The sequence below is a fragment of the Zosterops lateralis genome (assembly GCF_965231275.1).
Source record: "Zosterops lateralis genome assembly, chromosome: 4".
Lineage (NCBI taxonomy): Eukaryota > Metazoa > Chordata > Aves > Passeriformes > Zosteropidae > Zosterops > Zosterops lateralis.
The window spans coordinates 12,299,914-12,320,345 of NC_139765.1; the positions used below are offsets into that span (position 1 = coordinate 12,299,914).

Consider the following 20,432-nt stretch of genomic DNA (forward strand, 5'->3'; position numbering starts at 1 on the left):
TGGGCAGAGGCACCTGGAGGGGAAGGAGCTGCTGCCAGTGGAAGTGAACTGCCTGGGGACAGCACGGAGAGCCAGCACATATTCCTGGAGGAGGGAGAAGCTGCAGCAGATGGTGGCTCACTAGAAACAGATTTAAGCAGCTGGTACGGAACCAAGACGTGGCACCAAGGGTCGGTTCAGATCTGAAACAAACTGTTCCTAGCAGAGCTCGGGCTTGGCTGGGGAAGGAGAAACCTGTGCTCATCCCCTCCTCAAAATGAGGAGATTGAGGTCTGGGTGCCCCATCTCCCCCGGGAACAGGCACCTCCAAGGGCTCGGATAACCTGAGGAGTGGCGCTGGGAGAAGCAGGAGGCGGAGGGATGAGCTCCCTCTGCGTTGCAGAGATTCATTTCCCCTCACACCCACTGCAGCAGTGATCCTGAGTGATGAAGCGTCCAAACCCTAGGGCCAGTTCAGTGTGTGACAGACAGACCAATTTGCCCTTGAGCTGTGCCAGTATTAATGCACCCAGAACCTGGTGGATTTTAGGAGCAGGCATTCCATGCTGCAGAGCCTGGCATGGCTCACAAGGAACAGGGCTTGCACCCACCTTTAGAACCTGCTTTCACCTGGGAAATTCAGCTCTGGGACAGGCATTTCAGTACCTCTCCAATATTTAAAATTTACATGTGTGATGAATCATATTACCTTAGAGAAATGAAATCACAGAACCATGAAGGTTGGAGAAGACCTCCAAGATTGTTGGGTCCAACTTGTGACTGATCCCCACCTTGTCACCCTGACCAGAGCATTGAGTGCCATGTCCAGTTCTTCCTTAAAAACCTCCAGGGATGGGGACTCCAAATCTCCCTGGGCAGCCCCTTCCAGTGCCTGACAGCCTTCTACATTTCCAAATACATTAAGCACTTCCTGAACTGCAAATATATCCTTGCCTAGTCCAGAGCTGGGAGCCACTATTGTCCTCGCTCCCGCGACAGACAGACTGTTTAGGATACTCCTCCCTTCTCCTTCCTTAGGAAGATTGTCAGAAAAAGACTTTTATTGCCCAAAGCATTATTGTTTTGCTTACGTACCAGGCACACTTTGTACAAGAACAAAGAAATGAAAAACATAGATATTCTCAGTATGTCTTATAAACTCTAAACTAAGATTTAAAAAGAGATTTATTCATGCTAAAGGCATAGCCTTCATATTTGCCATTCAAGTGCTTTTTCTGAGGAAAACCTGATTTGGTAATGCAAGGAGGTAAAGAACTAAACCTGTATTTTCTTATGATGTGTAGCCCTGCCATACAATCATGTACAGTGTCAACGGAAGAAAAGGGTGATCCTATTAAATAGAATTTGCAAAAAATCTGTTTTATTTTTACCTTTACTGAGAGCAGAAATTCTGGAGTGGAGGGAGGGAGGCCTCCTGTTCTTCTCAGGAGGGCTCCAGACAAGGCCAGGCAGTGCCTGCTCTCTTCTCCTGGCTTTCAGCTGCTCCACTCTGATCTTTTTCTTACACAACTTTCACTGCTTCTGCTGCTCTGAACTTGGCAGGGAATGCAGAACAGTAGGACAGAAAGGATTCTATAGTGGATCAAAGGACACAACTGCCCTTGGAAGTCTTTCCTGGAAAAATTACAGCCTATAGGGAAGGTAAGACTCCGGAGAAGATCAGTAACCATTTGAGAAGTAGCTTCTTCACGTGACTGCAGGTGGGACAAGTCAAACAATATTTGCTTTTTCTACTTTCTGATTGAGTGTAACAATACTGGGATGCTTCATTGTCTGTGAAATTCAAGATGAGAATCCACAAAATGGGATCTCAATTCCTTAGATGTCTCCCATTCTGGAAGAAAAATCCGGTACACCAAGATAAAAGAAATGAAAACTGCAACTTTACAAAAAGAATGCTACTTTTATTTTCAAATGCTGTAAAAAGCCTCATATAAATTTTTATAATGCTTCTATGTAACTTTCCCAACCACAACTAATGAAACAGTCTAGGAAAAATATAACAGTTGCCATTTTGACTCCAAGAACGAGCTGCTGTGAGATCCCAACAGTAAAAGGACAAGGTGCAGTGTGTTACAACGCCTGTATTTGCTCGTGTTACTGAGAAAGTGAGAGCACTTCCTAAGCATTACCTGGGCTAGACTGCAGCATTCCCTGCTTGCTGGGCACAGGAGGAATGTCACCCCTGAGGAAGGAGCTGACAGCAGAGCTGTGTGCTGTTCCTGGTGCCCATTCCTGGTGCCCCCTGGCTGAGCTCCCCCCGGCAGGTGCCCTTATCCCAGACTGTCTCCAACGGCTCAGGTGGGGAACGATTGACCTATAAAAATAACACTTCTGTAACTCTCCAGCAAGGCAAATTGAACAGTGCAAATGCAGTGTCAACAAGATTTGATTTCTGAATGCTGGCAATTTTTTTTTTAACTCCTTTTGCACATAAGACAACCTCTGCTGATGTCCTGTACCTAAGGCCACTCACTCATGCTGATTGGAGATGGAACGAAGTGCAAAAGCTCAGCTGCAGTTCCCAATCCAAGCTTCCTCCCCACTTTCAGGGAATTCCAATCCAGAATTTGGATTCAGGCTCTCCACTTCCATCGACGCACTCAAGTTTTCCCTGCCGGAATAGGCAAACGACCCAGCAAACCTCTGATAACAATCTGCATACACAATTTCACGTTTTAACAAAAGTTTAACAAAACACACTTCCAGAAAATAAATTTTCACATGGTTGCAATCATCAAGCCATTTCAGGATCTTTGGTACTCCAAGAATAAGAAAAATAAATGGCACAGTTACTAAAATTGCCAAAGGAAAACACTCAACCATCCAAAGGAATCAGACAGAAATAACAAAATTAAAGATATGTTGCACTTCCATTTTTTTTGAAAGCCAGTGTAGAGTAACCTGCTGTTCTCTTTAATCCATTACAGTGTCACAGTTTCACCTTTTAAAAAAACCCTATCATCCTAAAAGCAGTAGTTAATATTGTTTAACTTGACTTACTGATTAAAATAATGCTATGTTTACAAAAAAAAATTTAAAAAGTCAACTATCACAATACAGGAGTTTATGCTAGATAGGCTGCAGGCTGTTTCCTTATGGATATAACTCCTATGTGAGCACTGATATGATTAATCATCTGCAGTTTTAAATTAGTATTATCTTTAGTGTTGCAAATAGAAGGGTTGAGCTTTTTTCCCAAGTTTGTAAACCAGTGAGTATGTACAGACATAGTTGTTTAATAGATAGCTTTAAATTAAGTGTGTATTTCTCTGCCCTCCCCTAAGCCCCACAGGAAAAAAAATCACCAGTATCACTGAGCATTTGCAGTTTCCATGAAACTGAGCTTGTCTCAACAAGTTTGAGCAAAGACTTCTTTGTAGGTCACGTTAATGGGGTTACTGTGCTCTTCTGAAAGGTGGTGTTAGCAGGAATTCCAATTCCAGTGCACACAGTGCCCCATGGATGAGACTGGAAATGAAAACCAAAGAAAATTGTTTTGAATAGCAGTGTCCTTTGAGGCCAAGTTTGCATCCCAGGATTTTTTTTTTCTGCCTGAGCTTCCCTGTTGGAGTCAAGGCCTTAGGAAAGGCATTTCCTTTCCTGAGAAGCCCCAGGAGCTGTTGGGGCACTGGCAGAATGATGCCTGAAAGGTGGATTTAAGTGAGTTATTGTTTTTGTACAGCCTTTGGATGGCCAGAGGTTGAACCTCAGTACACTGACAAGGCTAAGAACAACACTGGAGAATTTTTAAGGACCTTGCCCCAACAGCAGTACAGGGATGTTAATTAGTGTAAGGTCTGGGAAGCAAATCTGGGAGATCAAGGAGCTGTTCCCACCTCAGTCCAGCATTCAAGGCAGAAGTTCAGCTTAGCTTTGCTCTGATAGAACACTGGATGGGCCTCAGGCACTGGCTGCTCCTCTTGGAGGAGCTGAAGACTAAAACTGTTTGGTATAAATAACAGATATTAGATGCTTCAAGGGAGACAAAAGCATGGAGGAAAGGCTGCATCAGGGCAGACTACCTGCCCATCACAGGCACTGATGCACGGAAATCTTGCTGGCAAATGGGCTCTTATGCAACAGATGAACATCCCAGTATGTTTTTCAGAGCATACAAATAATTCAGAACAGCTGATACCACAGTGCCTAACAGCAATAAATATTTCTCTAATGGCTTTATAACAGTAAGCTTCCATATTGCTGCAAAAGTCTGTCCAGTGGAATCTTTCCTGCTGTATACCAAAACATTCTGTGCTCCAGTCAGAGCAGAGGTTTTAGGGTGCCTTTCACTGGTGTGCAGAGGAGGGAGACATCAGCAGTGACTCTGCTTGGTCAGCCACTGGGGAATTGTTCATTGCTGTACATCTCTTTTGACTAGAAAGTGACAGCAGAGATCTCTGCTGTACTGTGACAGATTCAAAGCCCTGCAGATAAGCTGTGAGTACAGGCAGAGAAAGTCATCAGTGACCAGGAAACTGCAAACTACTCAGGGAGTGCAACTCAGTCCTGAACTGCTGCTGAGCTGGTATATAAAACCAGAGCCTGCACGTGGAAGTATTTCTGCTTCTGGTTCCTCTGCCTGGGGAAAGGAGACCTGGCTCAGCTGTCAGGATGTCACCATCCTGCAGACTGGCCACAAGAACATTTAGGTGATCCCTGGAAATTGGGCTGCAGGCTCAGTTTATCCCTTCTAATCCCATGGCCAAGCCAGGTGGAGATCCTGGAAGAAAAGGAGCCCACTGGAGAGTCTGAGTGTAGTGAGACACTCCATTTCCTCTACGTGACCAGAGGCTGCAATTCTGGAGAGGTTAGAGCAGGATCCCTTCTGCCTGCAGCTGCTCAGGGAGGAAAAAAACAGAAAAAGAACAATCTGATCACTCCTCCAGAACACATTTTGCACAGAAAGAAGAGAATGTTTGAATTATGAGCAGCTCAAAGATGATCTGCTTTAGAGCAGAGGCAGGAATGCAGTCTTGGAAACTCCACCACCTCCTCAAAACTTCGTATCAGAACGTTTCCCTTCTGCTAAAAATATTGATACTTTTTATTCAGATTCCTTTTTTCTTCTGAAATTGCCAGTAGGCATCATCACCTCTAACAGCAATACTAACAGCCAACCATCCTTTAAAGCAGAAATATCACTAAACAGATCACAGGGACTGCCTCACTGCCACTGTGGGAAGAGGGACAAAAGGGATAATGATAAAAGGCTGATAAAGTCCTGCACTGGGGGCAAGAGAGGCCACACAGGACATAAGGAGGCCCAGAGGACACTGCTATTTAAAATAATTCCATGTGCTACACTCATGGGAGATCTGCAGACCACAAATGGAACACCCTTGAGTAACTGCTCAGAGAGGTTTGCAAATGTGGACAGTTTTCTTTATACTGCATATCTAAACCCCACCAGGTGAGCAGTACAACAATGCTGCATCAAATGATGTTTCCCTCCTGGGTGGAATAGATGGTTTACAGTACAAACAAAGCCACAGTACAGAGAGGCATAATTAACCGTTATCCACACGTAGGCAGTGCAGGAAAAGGGATGCACGTTCCTTTTATTCCAGTACCTTTGTATAATAAAGTTAACAAAAATATTCAAATATTAAAAAAAAAAAAGAAAAAGAAAAAGAAAGGAAAAAAAAGCCAGCTGGCACTGCCAACTAATTCCTGTAGTAGTCTTAGAAATCCTAATCCTGTAGAATTTCCGTGTGAAATCGATGCGCACCAGAGTCGATGTGTTGATAACTAACGCCAAGCGGGCCTGGTGATGCAGCTACCTGAGGTTTGTGTTTGCTATCTCCTTTGGGGGGTTGTGTTCTGCTTCACAACTTCCCAGCTTTCATGTAGGAAGGGATGGAGCCACGTTGGGTGAGCCCTTCAAACCTCTTGTAGGTGTAATTGAGGAAAACCCAGTCTTTGGATTTGTAGTCAGGTTCCGTCGTGTTTGGCACTAGAATTCAGAAACAAAAGCAAACACACATTAAAACAGTTAAACCCTTTTAAGGCTGCTTTTGAGAGGACTTTTCACAGAGCTGAACAGCTCTGAACTCTTATTTCCTTAGTCAGCAGAAACTCCTGGAAGAAATCCTGTTTCTAATCAGGTCAGTTGTCTTTTGTCAATGGTCTGAGTTATAACTTCAGGATAGAACTCTGAAGGGGAAAAAGGGGCTTTGTTTTGCCTTTTTTAAAATTACCTTTACCAGATTTCCATACCTTGACAGAAGCCTCTAAGACACCCACAGGATACACAGTTACAAACCCCGTGACATTTCTGATGTTCTGATTTTTAGGTATCTACATGTACAGTACCATTTTCAGTGGGTCTGAAACGCCAAAATAATAAAAATGTTCTTGGCACTGTCCAAATATGGACTTAACCAGCTTAGGCACTAGAGATGGGCTGCTTTGTATCAAAAGGACAAATTCCTCACCAGTAAATAAAAGCCATTTCAGAAAAAAAACTAATCAACAGCTTTTGGATAATTCTTATGGCTGTTAACACAGCTTCACTTAGCAGACAGCAATTAATCACTGTTAAACATCTGCCAATCTTCAAGTAACTGAAAACAGTGGGACCTGGGACTATTTGTATTGTCACAGAACCAAGCCTTTCACATATGAAAATTTCCTGTAACTTGCTAAGAGAAATCAACAAGTGAAAAAAACCCTGAAGTGATTTACAGAACCATTCAGGATTCAGGTTCATGAATTATTGTGTTAAGCAAACAACTATCTGAAAATTCTTACCCACAAATATCTCAAAAATTATGTTTGGCACAAACCTCAAAAATCACTGAAGATGAAAAGCAAATCAATGCATGATGTTTTACCAGAATGTGGTTAGACAGAGAGCCTGGCAGAAAACTCCACTGCTTTCTGTGCTCACTACCTGTGCAAACCATTTCTATCAATGGCTCGACTCTTAAAATCTCTGGGTTTTGCAGCTATGAGAGATCACAGGTTTACACTCATACTTCAAAGAAAACATAGAGACTAACCTGATTGGAGCATCAGAAAAATTAATATAAGCAACAACAACAAAGGCATCTGTGCAGTGTTCTGGCACGTCATAGAGATTTAGAATTCACAATGGCATTCTCACCTGGCTGTAAAATGTCCGATTCAGGAAACTCATCAAAGTTGGAAGTATCATCAATACTTTTGATTTCTATAGGGATTGCAGCTGGTCTTTCCCTGCAAATAAAAATAAATGCCAGCAGAGTGAATATTGGGAAATGTGACATTAAGTTCCAGTTTTAACTTAGCTTTTTACACTGACAATTTCCCTTAATGCAGAGCACAAGGGTTCCACTGAGTGCATTACAGATGAATCTGACTCTTGTTTGCTGACACCATTGGGAGATTGTTTGGTTCCCTATCCCCATTAGTGTCTTCCTGGCAGGCTTGGGGCAAACATCATTTTCCCATAAAGTGAGAGAGCATCCCACACTTATCTGCCACACAGCTATCACTGTGATCTTGTCACCAGCCACCACTGTGGTTACCCTGTTTCACAAACCCAGCCCAGCAGGATTGCACTTGCACCCAGAGCTTTACAACTCCTGTGCTTATCAGCCTGGACCTCATCCAAAACCTCTGGACTGTAGCTCCTCTTTGTGACACTCAGCATCTCTCTCCCAAACCAGGCTGGCTCTGCTTCAGCACCTCCACAGTCAGGGAGCCTTTGAAGGAGTTTTAAGGTGGCTTTTCAAACTGCCCCAGGAATCTGTGCCACCAAAACGTTCACACTGAGACACAGCACTGTGGGAAAGGCAGTGGTTTACACCTGTAAACTTACCACAGTTCTAATTACTACACTTACAATTAAATCCACAGACACCCTACAACAATTTCTTTCCATTCTGGGCATTCTGGAGCAATCTAAGGTATCTCAAGACAGTTAAACTCTAATAATTTCTTTGAATGTCAGCAAGGCCTGGAAACCTTCAGTGTCACCCATCTACAGCCTACAGGCTATAGGCAGTAGCTGCCTTTCAAAATGAAAGACAAATTGGAAATAATTGTCCTTGACATCACACTACATGAAATTCTTGCTTTCAAGGTTTTCATTCTCCCTGTAAAACGTGTGTATATACATACCTGATATGTCCCCAGTCTACTCCTTCAAAAAATGGATGACTTTTTATTTCCTCTACTCCATTGCTACCAATTCTATTTTCTGAGTCGATACAAAACCTGGAAAAGAGGAAAAAAACAAAGGGAATGTTACACTAAATTCAAACAGAAGCAACAGTGTCCAGTATCATGAATTTTGAGAAGTTCTGTCAAATTGTTCCATCAGTTGGAGTAGCATCAAAGCAGCCCATTGCCTCTAGGAGAGAAGGGAAATAGTAGAAGCAGAACATTGTTAAATCCTTAAACAAAAAGCTATGATGCCAATAACTGAAACCTTTTCTTGCTGCATCTCCATCTTCCAGGTTTGTGAAAAGCTGCTGCATACTCTGGTCTTGTAAGATCAGTTTGGAATGGAGGCTTAAATCCCTACTACTGAGAACTCCTCTGGCATGTTCTCAACTACTTAAACATCCCTGTTTCAAAGTCAAACTAAGAAGAATAGATATACTTAGTAAATCAGGACTGCTCTCTCATGTCATATTTTGGAATCCCAGTGAGCCAGCCCATTCCAAACATACCATGGCCCTATTCTCCCCCTTTCCCTCTCCTCAGATGTGCAGGTGGTACAAAGACCCAGGGCCTGTTTTTGATACAGCCCTGCTGCATAACCTCAGCTCAGACCCCAAGAGAAATTGTCAGTTTATGAGAAGCAGCCATGAAATAGCAGGAAGAAAAAGGTGAAATTGGAGACAGAGACAGGATTGGTGAGATGAGGACTGTTACCTGCTCCAGTAGGCCAGACAGGAAAAGCCTAAAATCCTAAAGAAGGAGAACAGGGAGGTGGAAGCTCTCTGACAGCAACTCAGTGACCTCAGGGCTTTGTTCCAGGGAGCAGCAGAGGTTGCCCCTTCTCCTCTGGATGGGAAAAGCCTGTCAATTATCTCATCCAGGAGATGGGAATACCAACATTTGCCTAGGAATTCATTAAACCCCAGCCATCTTCTGCATGTGTAGCACAGCAGGTTAGGCTATCAACTGTCTCCAATTATAAATTAACATTCTTTTGCTTGTAGTTGGGTGTCAGTGGGGAAGAAAACCTGCCTGTATTTGTATTGCAGCCTGGCAGTCTGGGTGGTGCCAAGAACTAACAACAGACCTCAAACCCTGTAACGACACTCAGCCACAGGATTTGTCAGGCTTTGTCTGAACTTGAGCTTATTTTAGTTTGGATTTATCTCTATCCATAACCCTTTAGTTTTGTCTGCATCTCCCTGTAAGCTAAAACATGTTGCCCAACTTGTCCAAACTGTAATGGACAAAGTACCCAAAATGCCCAGGTAGTTTTGTTGTCCAATCTGTTTCAGCCTCATTTTAATAGATTAATTACAACTAAAATGCTTTACCCCAATATAAACCCTTTTCCTTGTGGAGGCAAACTGATAAATTCAAGTAGTCGTTGTGTAAGTAGATGCGTGAGCCAGACATGCTAACAAAATACACTGAAATCTCCAAAATTCTCACTGAAATCTCTAAAAATTTCCCAAAAACAGCCAGGATTGAGGAGGAATAAATCCTCAGCAGTAATGCTGCACTCTGTTCAGCAAAAAACTTGGGATGCTGACAAGAAAGGTTGAGCAGAACAGTAGAGAAATAGATACTGAAAATGCAATATAACTGTTTTACACAGCCTTATTCATGAGGGTTAGCAACAATTCAATTATTTGAGCTGTTAGTATCACTAGCTGGATGCAGGATAACTGTTTGTTATATTTCTGTAGGTTACTGGAGCACTGCTGGAGCTAATAATAAATTCTAGTTTTGTGAAGTACATTCCCCTTTTTGCCTGCAACAAAATTGTGTAAGGCTATAACCTTAGCTTTGAAAAGGAAAAAAAAAAGGAAAAAATATCAGACCCAAAACCAGTGTGCCCCCCAAACCCTCCCAGGACAAGAGAGCATTTCTACCTGACCTTGTCACCAAAAGAATCCCAAAAATCTCAATGCAAACTAAAAACTGAGGTTTTGAAAGAAGTGAATAAATCCAAAATACCCCAAAATTTCTGTTCAGTGCATTAAATGCTGGTGAGCAGTTATTTTCTTGCCTCCTCTGAGAAGAAAAAAAATCTGTGTTGATCACTTTATTTTTGGTCTGCTCTGTTTCTCCTTATACCTTGGTACAAATCAAGATCATGCCAGCTTATTCCTTCATGTTAAACAAATGGCAAAGGGAAAAAGAGAAAATATCCATCAAGGATGGTGACAGAAGAAACCAGCCTTTCCTCCAACATAAAGCTTCCTTCACACAGAACAGGAATTCACTGTGATGGAAGATGACCCCGGCTGGGCAAGGGGCCAGAACTGGGTTTTTCTTACTGACCTTAGAATTAAATCCTTTGCTTTCTCTGAAATGGGAACCTCTGGAGGAAAGACCAATGTTTCTTTCCAGTTCATAACTTTCCTGTATGTCTCTTGTGGTGTTTCTGAGCAGAAAGGTGGATACCCTGCACAAACAAATAAAAAAATTAATAAACTTCTTCCAGGAGAGCAGTGACCTGGGCCTCTGCTTTTGTCACTGGGGCTCCCAAATTTAACAACACGTATTAGCCAGAGGTTTTCTCTTCTGAATAAAAGGAACCTGTTACCTTTGAACAACTCTTAAGCTGGGGTTTTTAACATACCTATTAGCATTTCATACATAATCACTCCCAAGGACCACCAGTCACACAGCTTGTTGTACCCAGTCTGCATAAACACTTCTGGAGCAATATAGTCTGGGGTTCCCACAGTAGAATATGCCTGGAAAAAAGAAATCATCTCTTTAAAAGAGAAATACAGTGGTTTTACACTTTGCAATACCTTTTCCTGGGGATTTACACACAGAATCTTGTTGTTTGGGTGAGCAAGAATGCTTAATTTGAGAATTCACAGGAAGTGAAATATCAAGATTATTTTTCTTTTATATTAATAAACATAGAGGACCTAAAAAATAAGGAAATTATCCTCTTAAATGTGATGAAATCATAGACTATTGCAACTGCAATATCAGAAGGTCATCTTAGTTAAAGTTTCAGGTAGCTGCATTACAAAAATACCCAAGAAGTTCTGGGCAGAGGAAAAAACCCAAAATCCAACAAAAAAAAACCCTTAAAGGCCTAAAAAGTCCCCCAAAAACAGTTTTTCCACAAAAATATTTTACTTTTATTTGTCTGACCATAAAGAAACACTTTGTTTGATCAAACAGACCCAAAAGATTTAGGATAGAACCAATGGAAAACAAAAACATGGCTCCTTTTCCAACAGTGTTGATGCAAGTTGTCATTTTGGCCTTTTATTCTCTCTGTGGGACTGTTCTTCAACACACACTTCTGCCACACCAGCCTTTACTGGACTTGAGATAAAGTCTTTTTAGGGATCTAATTCCAGGCTGGAATAAGGCTGTGAAATACAGCCCCATGAGGCACCATGGTGGCTGCAATTTAACCTCATTTTGTCTCATGAGGAAAGAAGAGACCACCCTAAAACTTTTGGGGAATACTGCAGTAGATCAGTTTTTAAAGAAGGTGTGGAAAAATAAAAGGTTGCAAAATTTGACAGCCAAAGTTTTTTGGTGAAAATCATGGGCAGGGATAGAAGTTTGAAATCCCATGGCTGACAGACACTTTGCTTTGGTTCAGTTCGTGCCACAAGTCCCCCTGTTCTATGACCACTCCTCATCACAAACCCAGGCTGGGTTTGGAGCAGAATGGGAGCTCCCCACAATTCTCTGAACAGGAATGCTGCAACCACACATCTGCTTGTGCCTGAGCTGCAGGAACCAGAGCCAGGAGTCCACAATGCCCACACCAGCTCTGTGCTCAGAGGGCTCCAGACACACCTTGGCCACGGGGTTGGGCCAGATGCTCACAAGGCAAACAAAGGCACAGAGAAGAGCAGAGTCTTGCTATTCCAATCTGGACTCCCTTCTATTTGTGATTTTGAGAGCTTGTAGAGAGCCACATATGAGGGCCTTGCAGGTTTTACAAACCAGGAGTTTTAATTTAATACTTTCTGTAAATAGTTTAAAAGCAAAACAAGAATTATACATTATTTAATTAACTCACCAGCTGTCGCCTGTTCTTCTTCCATGTTTCTGCTTTCCTCTTTGAGTTCATATTCTGAAATGCTAATTTACAAAGTAGTTATTAAATAACAAATGCATGTGTGAGAATGAAGAGAAAAAAGATTTATAAGGCTTCAGTTTTAAATAACTGTTTTGTGTATTTAGAATCCTTTAGTCTAGAAACAAATACTTTACTATAACTGAAAATGGGAACATGAAGATAACTACTGTCCAATGCACAGCTGAAATTCGTGTAAGTAGGACATATACCAGCAATTCAAAATTAGAACTTGCTAAAATTTTTAGATCATCTTCTGAAAAGTTTAATGAGACTGTCACTGACTTCAGTCCTTTAGCACATGGAACCCATGTCCCTCCTGAAAGAGCAGTTCTGTAACTTCACTGACATTATGAAAAATACATTAAAATATAAATACATTATGTAATGTGTATTCATATCTGTGTATGAATGTGCAAAAATACATGACCAATGCAGAAATCATCATTTCTTGTCTCTGAAATGCTTCCATGACCCAGGGAACAAGCATTTCCAGTTTTCCAGTTAAATGCAATCAGCCTGCCCCATCTTGCTTATCCCAGCAGAAACACAGGTACAAGGTACAGCTGCAGCTCAAGACCATTTACATGTTAAACTAGGACAGCTCATACTCACAGAAGTCACTTGGTGGGTTGTGTGTGAGGTTCCTGTAGAACTCTGTTCTGTGGGCTTTCTTTAAACCTGTGCAGAGCCCAAAATCAGACAGCTTTACATGACCCTAAAAAAATAATCAGAGAACATGAAACCATTATTTAGATAGGTAGTGCTTGGTAAAAGAAAAGAGTTTCAATCACTTCACATGCCCTCTCAGGCCATGATGGACTGGCACAGGACAAGCAGGGAAACAGAGAAACGTTGGTGTACTGGAAGGGTCTATTTTCTCTCCAACAGGCTATGGCCTCCCAGGAATGGTTGTATCTACAATTTCTCAACAGTTGAGGGCAGCAGCTACTTTGGCTGGTTTTGTTTTAACTGGATACCACTGTGACTGAGAAAGCCTCCAGGACAAAATTCCTTTGCTTTGTTTTGATGGTAACCTTGGCTTTAATCAGGTTTCCAGACATCAGTGCAGACAGAACCCATCAAACCTGACAGACCTGTGCATGCTGTGATAATGCCTGGCCTCCATGATCTTAAAGATCTTCTCCAGCCTAGATAATTCCCTGATTTGGTGATGCTTACTGGGTGCATTTCGTGGCCAGAATGGTCAGTCTAACTGAGGGAGTTTCCACAGGTGAGTGGGTGATGAAATAAATGTAACTGTAGGAATTGAGCACTTAGCATTGTCTGAATTGTCCACAGCTACTTCAAGATGCAGGAAAGGAAGGGTACCACCTTTTATTGTGTATGAATATCATCAGCTGGTCACTCTGAGTGGGTTTTCTCCCTTAAAAGCCTTGCCTTAAAATGGTTAAAAGACTTTTGATTAAGATTTGGCTTTAAGGAAAATACAGTGGCCACCCTCTGCCTTCCCTCCAGCCAATCTAAACCTCTGGGGTGGCACCAGTGGCTCCCAGTGCTCAGCAGCAGGATGTGCCTGGGATCTTGGAAGCATCAGCAGTTGGTGAGCCCAGTACATGCCTTGGCATCCAGCAGGAGATTGTCTGGCTTGATGTCCCTGTGGATAAATCCCAGCTGGTGAATGGCATCAATGGCCAACACTGTCTCAGAAATGTAAAACTGGGTCTCCTCCTCTGATAAAGTGTCCTTCTTCATTAGTAAGGTCATCATGTCACCTCATCAAAGAAAAGAAAATACACCTTAGGGATCAGCACATTTTAAATCATAAAACTGTAAGAAACCTCAGTAGAATCTAAATTTAACCTTGTAATGGCCTTACAGTTACTAATCATAAAACTATTACTGCAAGGACCTACAAACCCAACTTACTTTTTTAGCTGAAAATCCTAAGCAGGACTTTTAATTGAACGGCCCAGGAAAACAGAGTGGATTTTTACACACGTTAAATTTATTGCACAAACTGTTTGCAAAAGGGCTTTTCTTCTGTTTTGTTATTACTGTTAACAGCTTCAGTTGTAAAAGCAGAAATTTCTATTAGAATAATTATTTAATTCAAGCCTATTTAATACCCCTTCAACCTTTTTCCTTCCCCTAAAAATCAGGAATGGTCACATGATTGGAACTTAATTTAAAAGAGCGTTAACAGTTTTATTTTCACAAATTATACAACGTGTTTGTTTCTAATATTTTATACAGCTGCCAGCAAAAGCTAAGGAAGAAGTACCTGCATCACCTGATGCCACAGCACCCAGCTTACCTCCAGGTAAAAACTCCATGATCAGGTAAAGGTTCCTCTTATCCTGGAAACTGTAAAACATTTTCACTACCCAGGCTCCATCTGCTTCAACCAAAATATCTCTTTCTGCTCTGATATGGGCCACCTAAAATTTTTAAAATATTTTTATTGGGCAAATATTGAAATATTTCAACAAAGTACATCACAGCCCTACAGCATATTTTCATGACTTTTAGCAAAGGAAATATTTTTCTAGCTCTTTCCATACTCATATTTTCCTTTTTGTTTTTTTTAAGATCCTAGGGTTTCTCTAGAAACACAAAGCACAGCTTGTTAAGCTGGTTCTGTTTGTTTGAAAGAACTGACAAAGCTGGTGGAAAAAGTGCAAGTGAGTTCAGGAATATCTGACCTTGCTCAGGATATTCCAGTTCCAGCTAAGGCTCTGGAAAATATATGGAAAGCAGTTACCCCATAATTTGCTGGAAATGAAGAATAAGGGAGATTGGAGAAGTGGTGTGTGTTTTCACTACAATGCATTCTTATCCTGGAGGAAAAATTAAAGACATATGCATGTAAAAATATTTCCTGACTGCTGTAAGAGAAGCAGCAAACAGTTCTTCTGCATCTGTTCCCCAGTTGTACTGGTGAGGAACATCTTCACATGAATCTTGTCAGGGGGTTGCATAGGGCAAAGGTTCTCCCTCTGCAGGGGACACTCCAACTGGGATTTATCTTTATCTGGCTTTATTTGGTCTCATTAGAAAGTATTTCTTTCCACCCTCCACTCCTCAATCCAGCTCTAAAATACAACATGAAAACCTTGCTTAAAAATAGCCAGGATTTCTCCCAGGTGCTACCAGGCTTGGGGGAAAAAAAAATACTAGAAGATTTCTCTTTTTTTCATGTGTGTCCTCTTGCTCTCCATGGAACAAGCCATGCAATGACAATTCCAGCAGACAAACACTCTCCAGGGAAGATCACTGTCCCAAACTGAATGTAGAGCATCAGCTCAGACTCCTTCCCACATCAGGTTCTGAAATGGGGGCAGCACCACACAAATCCTGGCTGCTCTGCACACCCTGCTGCTCCTCTGGTTCCATAAATTCAGGGCATGGGCTGCAAGAGACATAATAATCTGTGCCAGGAAAAAAAAAATACCACTACTGCAGGGAAATGCTGTGCAAATGATGGGTAAGGTTTTAACTAGTATGAAAAAAGTCCTCTTTCATCTCTTGAGACACCTACTCTTGATTTCTTTGCTTTGTGTTGCTAAAGTACTTGCTGTGTCCTGACAGTGAATTGATAGCTAAAAGGTAAAAGCAAAAACCAAACCAAACTAACAAAATCAAAGCAAAAACCTCCCCAGCAAGATTAGACCCAACTATAAGGCAAATCCAAGGAATACAAAGCTGATGAACAATGTGATTTCTGCTGGTTTTCTTTAAAAGAAAACATTGAATACCTCCATTTTTACTTTGGGACAGGATTATTTTCCAGAACTTTTCCTTCAAATGCAGTTCTACACATTCAATACTATAAGGTCCGTGTCGATAAGGGGAGAAAAATAAAATCTTTGTCACTATTCTAAATGGGTTGTCAATGAAGTTACATGACCTTATTTTCTAACTTCTGCTGCTTTTGTGCTGTGGTAGCAATGCCACAGGCCCTCTGGACTGCCAGACCATTGCAGCGGCTTTCAGAGGTGGAAAGCATTTTCTAGACAGGGCAAATTTGAGATTTAGGGGTTGTATAGATCACAAACCTGCTCTTTCTCCAGCATATCTGCTTTTCTCAGTATCTTCATCGCATAAATGTGACCTGTATCCTTCTTCTGAACGAGGCGAACCTTTACCAAGAGAAAGAACCCAGTCAGCCTTCTCTGTCTCAGGAATCCACTGGAAAGCTCCCAATTGTCAGACATGGAAAAGTTCTCTCGTTAAATATTTAAAAGCACACTTACATATGTTAAACATTGAAAAAAGAATTATTCTGCACCATGTACAACACTAACATTAGTGAGGAAGAGTTTTTGTTTTAGGAAAAGCCAGCAGGCACAGTGAATTCCAGGTAGGCTGGACTACGTAGGTTAAAATTCAGCAGGAGAAATAACTGATGCGACACAGGGCGGAAAGGGGGTTTTATCAAGAGGAGCTGTGCCACTGCAAATCCGTAATTTAGAGGGCCATGTGGGCAACATCAGTGTGGGCAGCCATGGAAAACTAAGCATCTTTCCAGAAGCCTTGGGAAATCAATGCATGTGATTAATCAGTAGAGTTATCACACTTGGAGAATGGCCCAAATAGCTGCCATTCTGCAATAAAACAATTCATTAAACTGTAATTAGAATGTTTCCTTACAGTGGTCAATTCCATTTCAATCTCCTGTTCAAGCAATAATGCCACAAACCTCTCCAAATGCTCCTCTTCCTATGACTTTCAAAGACTCGAAGTCATCCAAGCCAAGCCTGGTCCTCTTGAGGCGCAGGAACTCTGTTTCCTTGCGAGCGTGCTGTGACCGGCGCAGCTTTTTCTGGGGACACAGGCACAGCAATCTGTCACTTGTTTGGCAGTAGAGAGTCAGGACATGCACCCTCCCTCCCTGGGAAGTTCGTCTCTGCAATCCCAACAGGAGAAAGACTTCTCCTTTTACATTTCTTTCTGAATTTCTCCAAGTGTGATCCTCAAGTATGGTCTTTTCTATAGAAGCCTCAGGCACAGTTTCATCTTTTTTTGGTGGGTGGTGGTATTTTATTTTTATTACTTAGTTATTTAAAAAAAAAAAAAAGAGGAAAATAATGAAGAAAAACTATCATACTGGTTCAAACAAAGTGTATCAGTCCCAAGGCCAATGTCACTGCATGAGGGAAGGACTCTTCATTTTGGGCAGTGTGAAGGATCAATAAAAGCTGAAACTTGTACCCCATCAAAAAGAGTGATGACAGGCAACAAGGAGCTTAGCAAGCAGCAGAGGCCCTGGTTACAGATCTACCACAAAATCCATTTGGTTCATGGCAGGCAAGCACTCAATTCTGAAATAAACATCTGTCCAAATTCCATCATCTATTTGGTCTGATGGAAATGTCACCGGGATTCACCCCGAGAGAAGACAAATGCTGCTCCCAAAGATGCTGAGATCTCGAAGACGGCTGAGGAGGTTCCCAGATCAGGCACCTGCCAGACTCCATACTGGGATTACAGCATCCTTTAACGCCACAAGATGGCAATACACACCCACATTTTCCCACTTCTCAGGAGTTACAGCAGCCACAAAATCTCCAAAAGGAATGAGACACTCTTCCTACTTATTTCCCAGCCTATGCTGAAGGCAGACATGGTATAATGGACCTCAGTAAAGCAACTTATTGACCAAAACTCTGAGAGGTGGCAACCAGACTGAGATCCCTCCTCATCTGTATCCAAACAGAACAAAGGTGTGATGGCTTATTGTTTAAATCAAGAAAAAATGGTTCAGCATTTTGCTTTCTACCCACTTCTAATGCCAGGCCACTGCTTTTTTCTTGCCAAATACAACAGCAAACAGTTTTAATCTTTGGAAAGCTTGCTAGATACTTGCTGTGGCCATGTCTCTTAAGAACTACAGGTAGCATGAAAAGCCTTGGATAGCTGTTGCAAGTATCAGTCAAGCATATTCCCAGCTTCTCTAATAAACAGGTTATTAACAGGGGCAACATTCATGTGCAAACTAAAACCTTCAGTCGTGCTGGCTGATGTTTCTGTGAGTTCTTCAAATGCCCATTTGAAGCACTGGGACAAAAGCAAAGCAGTTTGTAAGGTTACTTAAGCAGTATTTACCTCCTCATCTGCAAGGCCTTCCTCTTCCATAGCCACTTCCAGCTTCTTCTGCCTGCCAAGGAGAGAAAGAGGGGATTGCACCTTTTATTATTTATTAAAACCAAACGTAACACCACAGCAAGTCAACACCTTTGCTTCACATCCTCCAAATACTGAAGAATTTGCCTCAAATGGAAATTTAAAGGCAGACAGCCCTGCTCCACCCAGTTACTCATTTGTGAACAAAGCTGAGGAAAATGCAGAAGCAAATTTAAGCATATGCTTGTGTACTTGCAGAATCAGGCATTAAACATACATGACAAAGTATGTCATTAGAGTGATTATATCTTGTTGAATTAAGGCTGTTTTTATCAGTTAGGATTACAAACCAGAATAAAAATGGATTTTTTCACCATTTCTATCTCAGCTTCATCTCCCACATGTCAGTCAGCTCCAGCTTCCATCCCCTCTGTGTGACCACCTCCCCCTCATCTTGTCCCCCTTCCTCCCCTGCCAACTAAACTCTGATGGTGGATTCACCATCCTCTCCCTTCCAGTGTCCTGCCCAGGCCAGGGCTCACAGCTCCATCCAACTCTTCCACTGGTGCCATGCCAGGCTGGGAGGCTCTGAGTGGGGAGCAAAGCTTAGGAATACCCCACATGTGGCAGGGAGTCAGCACATGGCAATGTGGCCGCAGGACTCCTTTCTGTCCACCCAAAGAATGCTCTTTTACAGCTGCCAGGGTGCAGCTTTCTGAAGGCTGGTTACCCCCTTGCAGCAGGCAAGAACTCAAAGACTTGAAGCCAAGCTGCTGGTGCCTTTCTGCACTTTGGGAAGTACAGCAGCATGCTCTAAATTACAGGCCCCTGATAGACAGTCAATTCTCCTAACTAGAAGCAACTTCATTACATGGAATAATGACTAAATATGATGAAGAGAGAAACCCTGCTGCTTGACTGAAAACTCTTCAATTAAAAACATATTACCAGGCAAATGATAATTTCACACACTAATGACTATCCAACACAACATTCATTATAATCAAACACTTGGTGCTTTGACACCTAATTCAAGTGGCACTTCACCACCTCAGAGACAGGACTGGGCACTGCTGGGAGAAGCTGAGTGGTGATGACCATCCCCTACACCATGCAAGGAGTACAAGGCAGCACCACCCAAGCAGAATTTACAGATGGGGATTACATTATCCCCAAAAGTCATCCTGCCCACCTGAGAGCCTCTCAAACCCTCCACCATGAACCCCTTATTTCTTTGCTGCCCCTTATTTCCATGCCAGCTCTTTTCCTCCTTTCCTTACTCCATCAAACACCTCTCAGTCCTGTTCCCTATGTCCTATACACTCCCTCCTGCAGGGTTTGGGAGTCTTATCATGGGCTCCATGGTGCAGAGCAGGAACAGACAACACAAGCCAGTGCCTTACCCCAGACCAAGCTCCCACCCCTCCACAGCTCTGCAGAGTTCATTCCCTGGGGCACATCCAGAGGGATCAGAGGTCACCAACCTCACACAGAAGGAGAAACCTCCCATGTACTGCAAAATAACACCCTGCACAGAGCAGCTTCCCAGCGTGAATGATGAGGAGGTAAATTGCATGAAAAAAATCAGAAGCGGAGCTCCTTGATCACTCAGTGACTGGGATGTTCACAGGTCCCCCCAAAGACAGCCTGTGCCCTCTAGGAATTCATTCCCTGCCATCACATAAAGAGAAACTTTCCAGAGCTGCCCCATCCCTGGGGATTGAAGTGCCCTTGAACAAACAGCCTGAAAAGCTGCAGAGGGGAGAGAGGAAGCAGAGGCAGTACCTGGTTTCCCTCTCCTCGTGCTGTATAATTAGGTTGCTGTAGAAGTTCTCCAGCGTGAGTTTGGCCACCGTCACTCTCTCCCGGGTGTGGTTACTCATGGGAAAGGATGTTGTAGTCCCTGCAGTCATCGCCATGGTAACATGTACTGGAACAGAGCAGGTCAAATCATTACTCACTTCAAAAAGAAAATTAGAGAAATATATATTCCTCTTTCCCACCCTCCATCTCCAAATTCTTAGGCTCTCCAGAATTCAGAGTAAAAGCACTGCTCTTTAGATATAAGAAACCCTATTAAAGCTGCCTTATAAAATCATCCCAAGAT

The 20,432-nt window shown here is 42.4% G+C and overlaps 1 protein-coding gene across 2 annotated transcripts in view; it reads right to left on the minus strand.

Annotated features, from left to right (window-relative positions):
* Positions 1-1,903: 1,903 nt before the first annotated feature.
* Positions 1,904-20,432, minus strand: part of STK38L (serine/threonine kinase 38 like) — a 45,404-nt gene continuing 26,875 nt past the window's right edge. For both annotated transcript variants that reach the window (XM_083858837.1, XM_083858838.1), the window contains exons 2-14: positions 20,111-20,255; positions 18,308-18,359; positions 16,902-17,024; positions 16,258-16,341; positions 14,517-14,640; positions 13,820-13,974; positions 12,854-12,956; positions 12,182-12,243; positions 10,760-10,877; positions 10,459-10,582; positions 8,107-8,202; positions 7,109-7,200; positions 1,904-5,956 (exon numbers count right to left, since the gene is read on the minus strand). In XM_083858837.1, the coding sequence (XP_083714963.1) occupies positions 5,829-5,956; positions 7,109-7,200; positions 8,107-8,202; positions 10,459-10,582; positions 10,760-10,877; positions 12,182-12,243; positions 12,854-12,956; positions 13,820-13,974; positions 14,517-14,640; positions 16,258-16,341; positions 16,902-17,024; positions 18,308-18,359; positions 20,111-20,244 (1,395 nt within the window). In that variant the 5' untranslated portion in view covers positions 20,245-20,255 and the 3' untranslated portion in view covers positions 1,904-5,828. The remainder of the gene's footprint in view (positions 5,957-7,108; positions 7,201-8,106; positions 8,203-10,458; positions 10,583-10,759; positions 10,878-12,181; positions 12,244-12,853; positions 12,957-13,819; positions 13,975-14,516; positions 14,641-16,257; positions 16,342-16,901; positions 17,025-18,307; positions 18,360-20,110; positions 20,256-20,432) is intronic.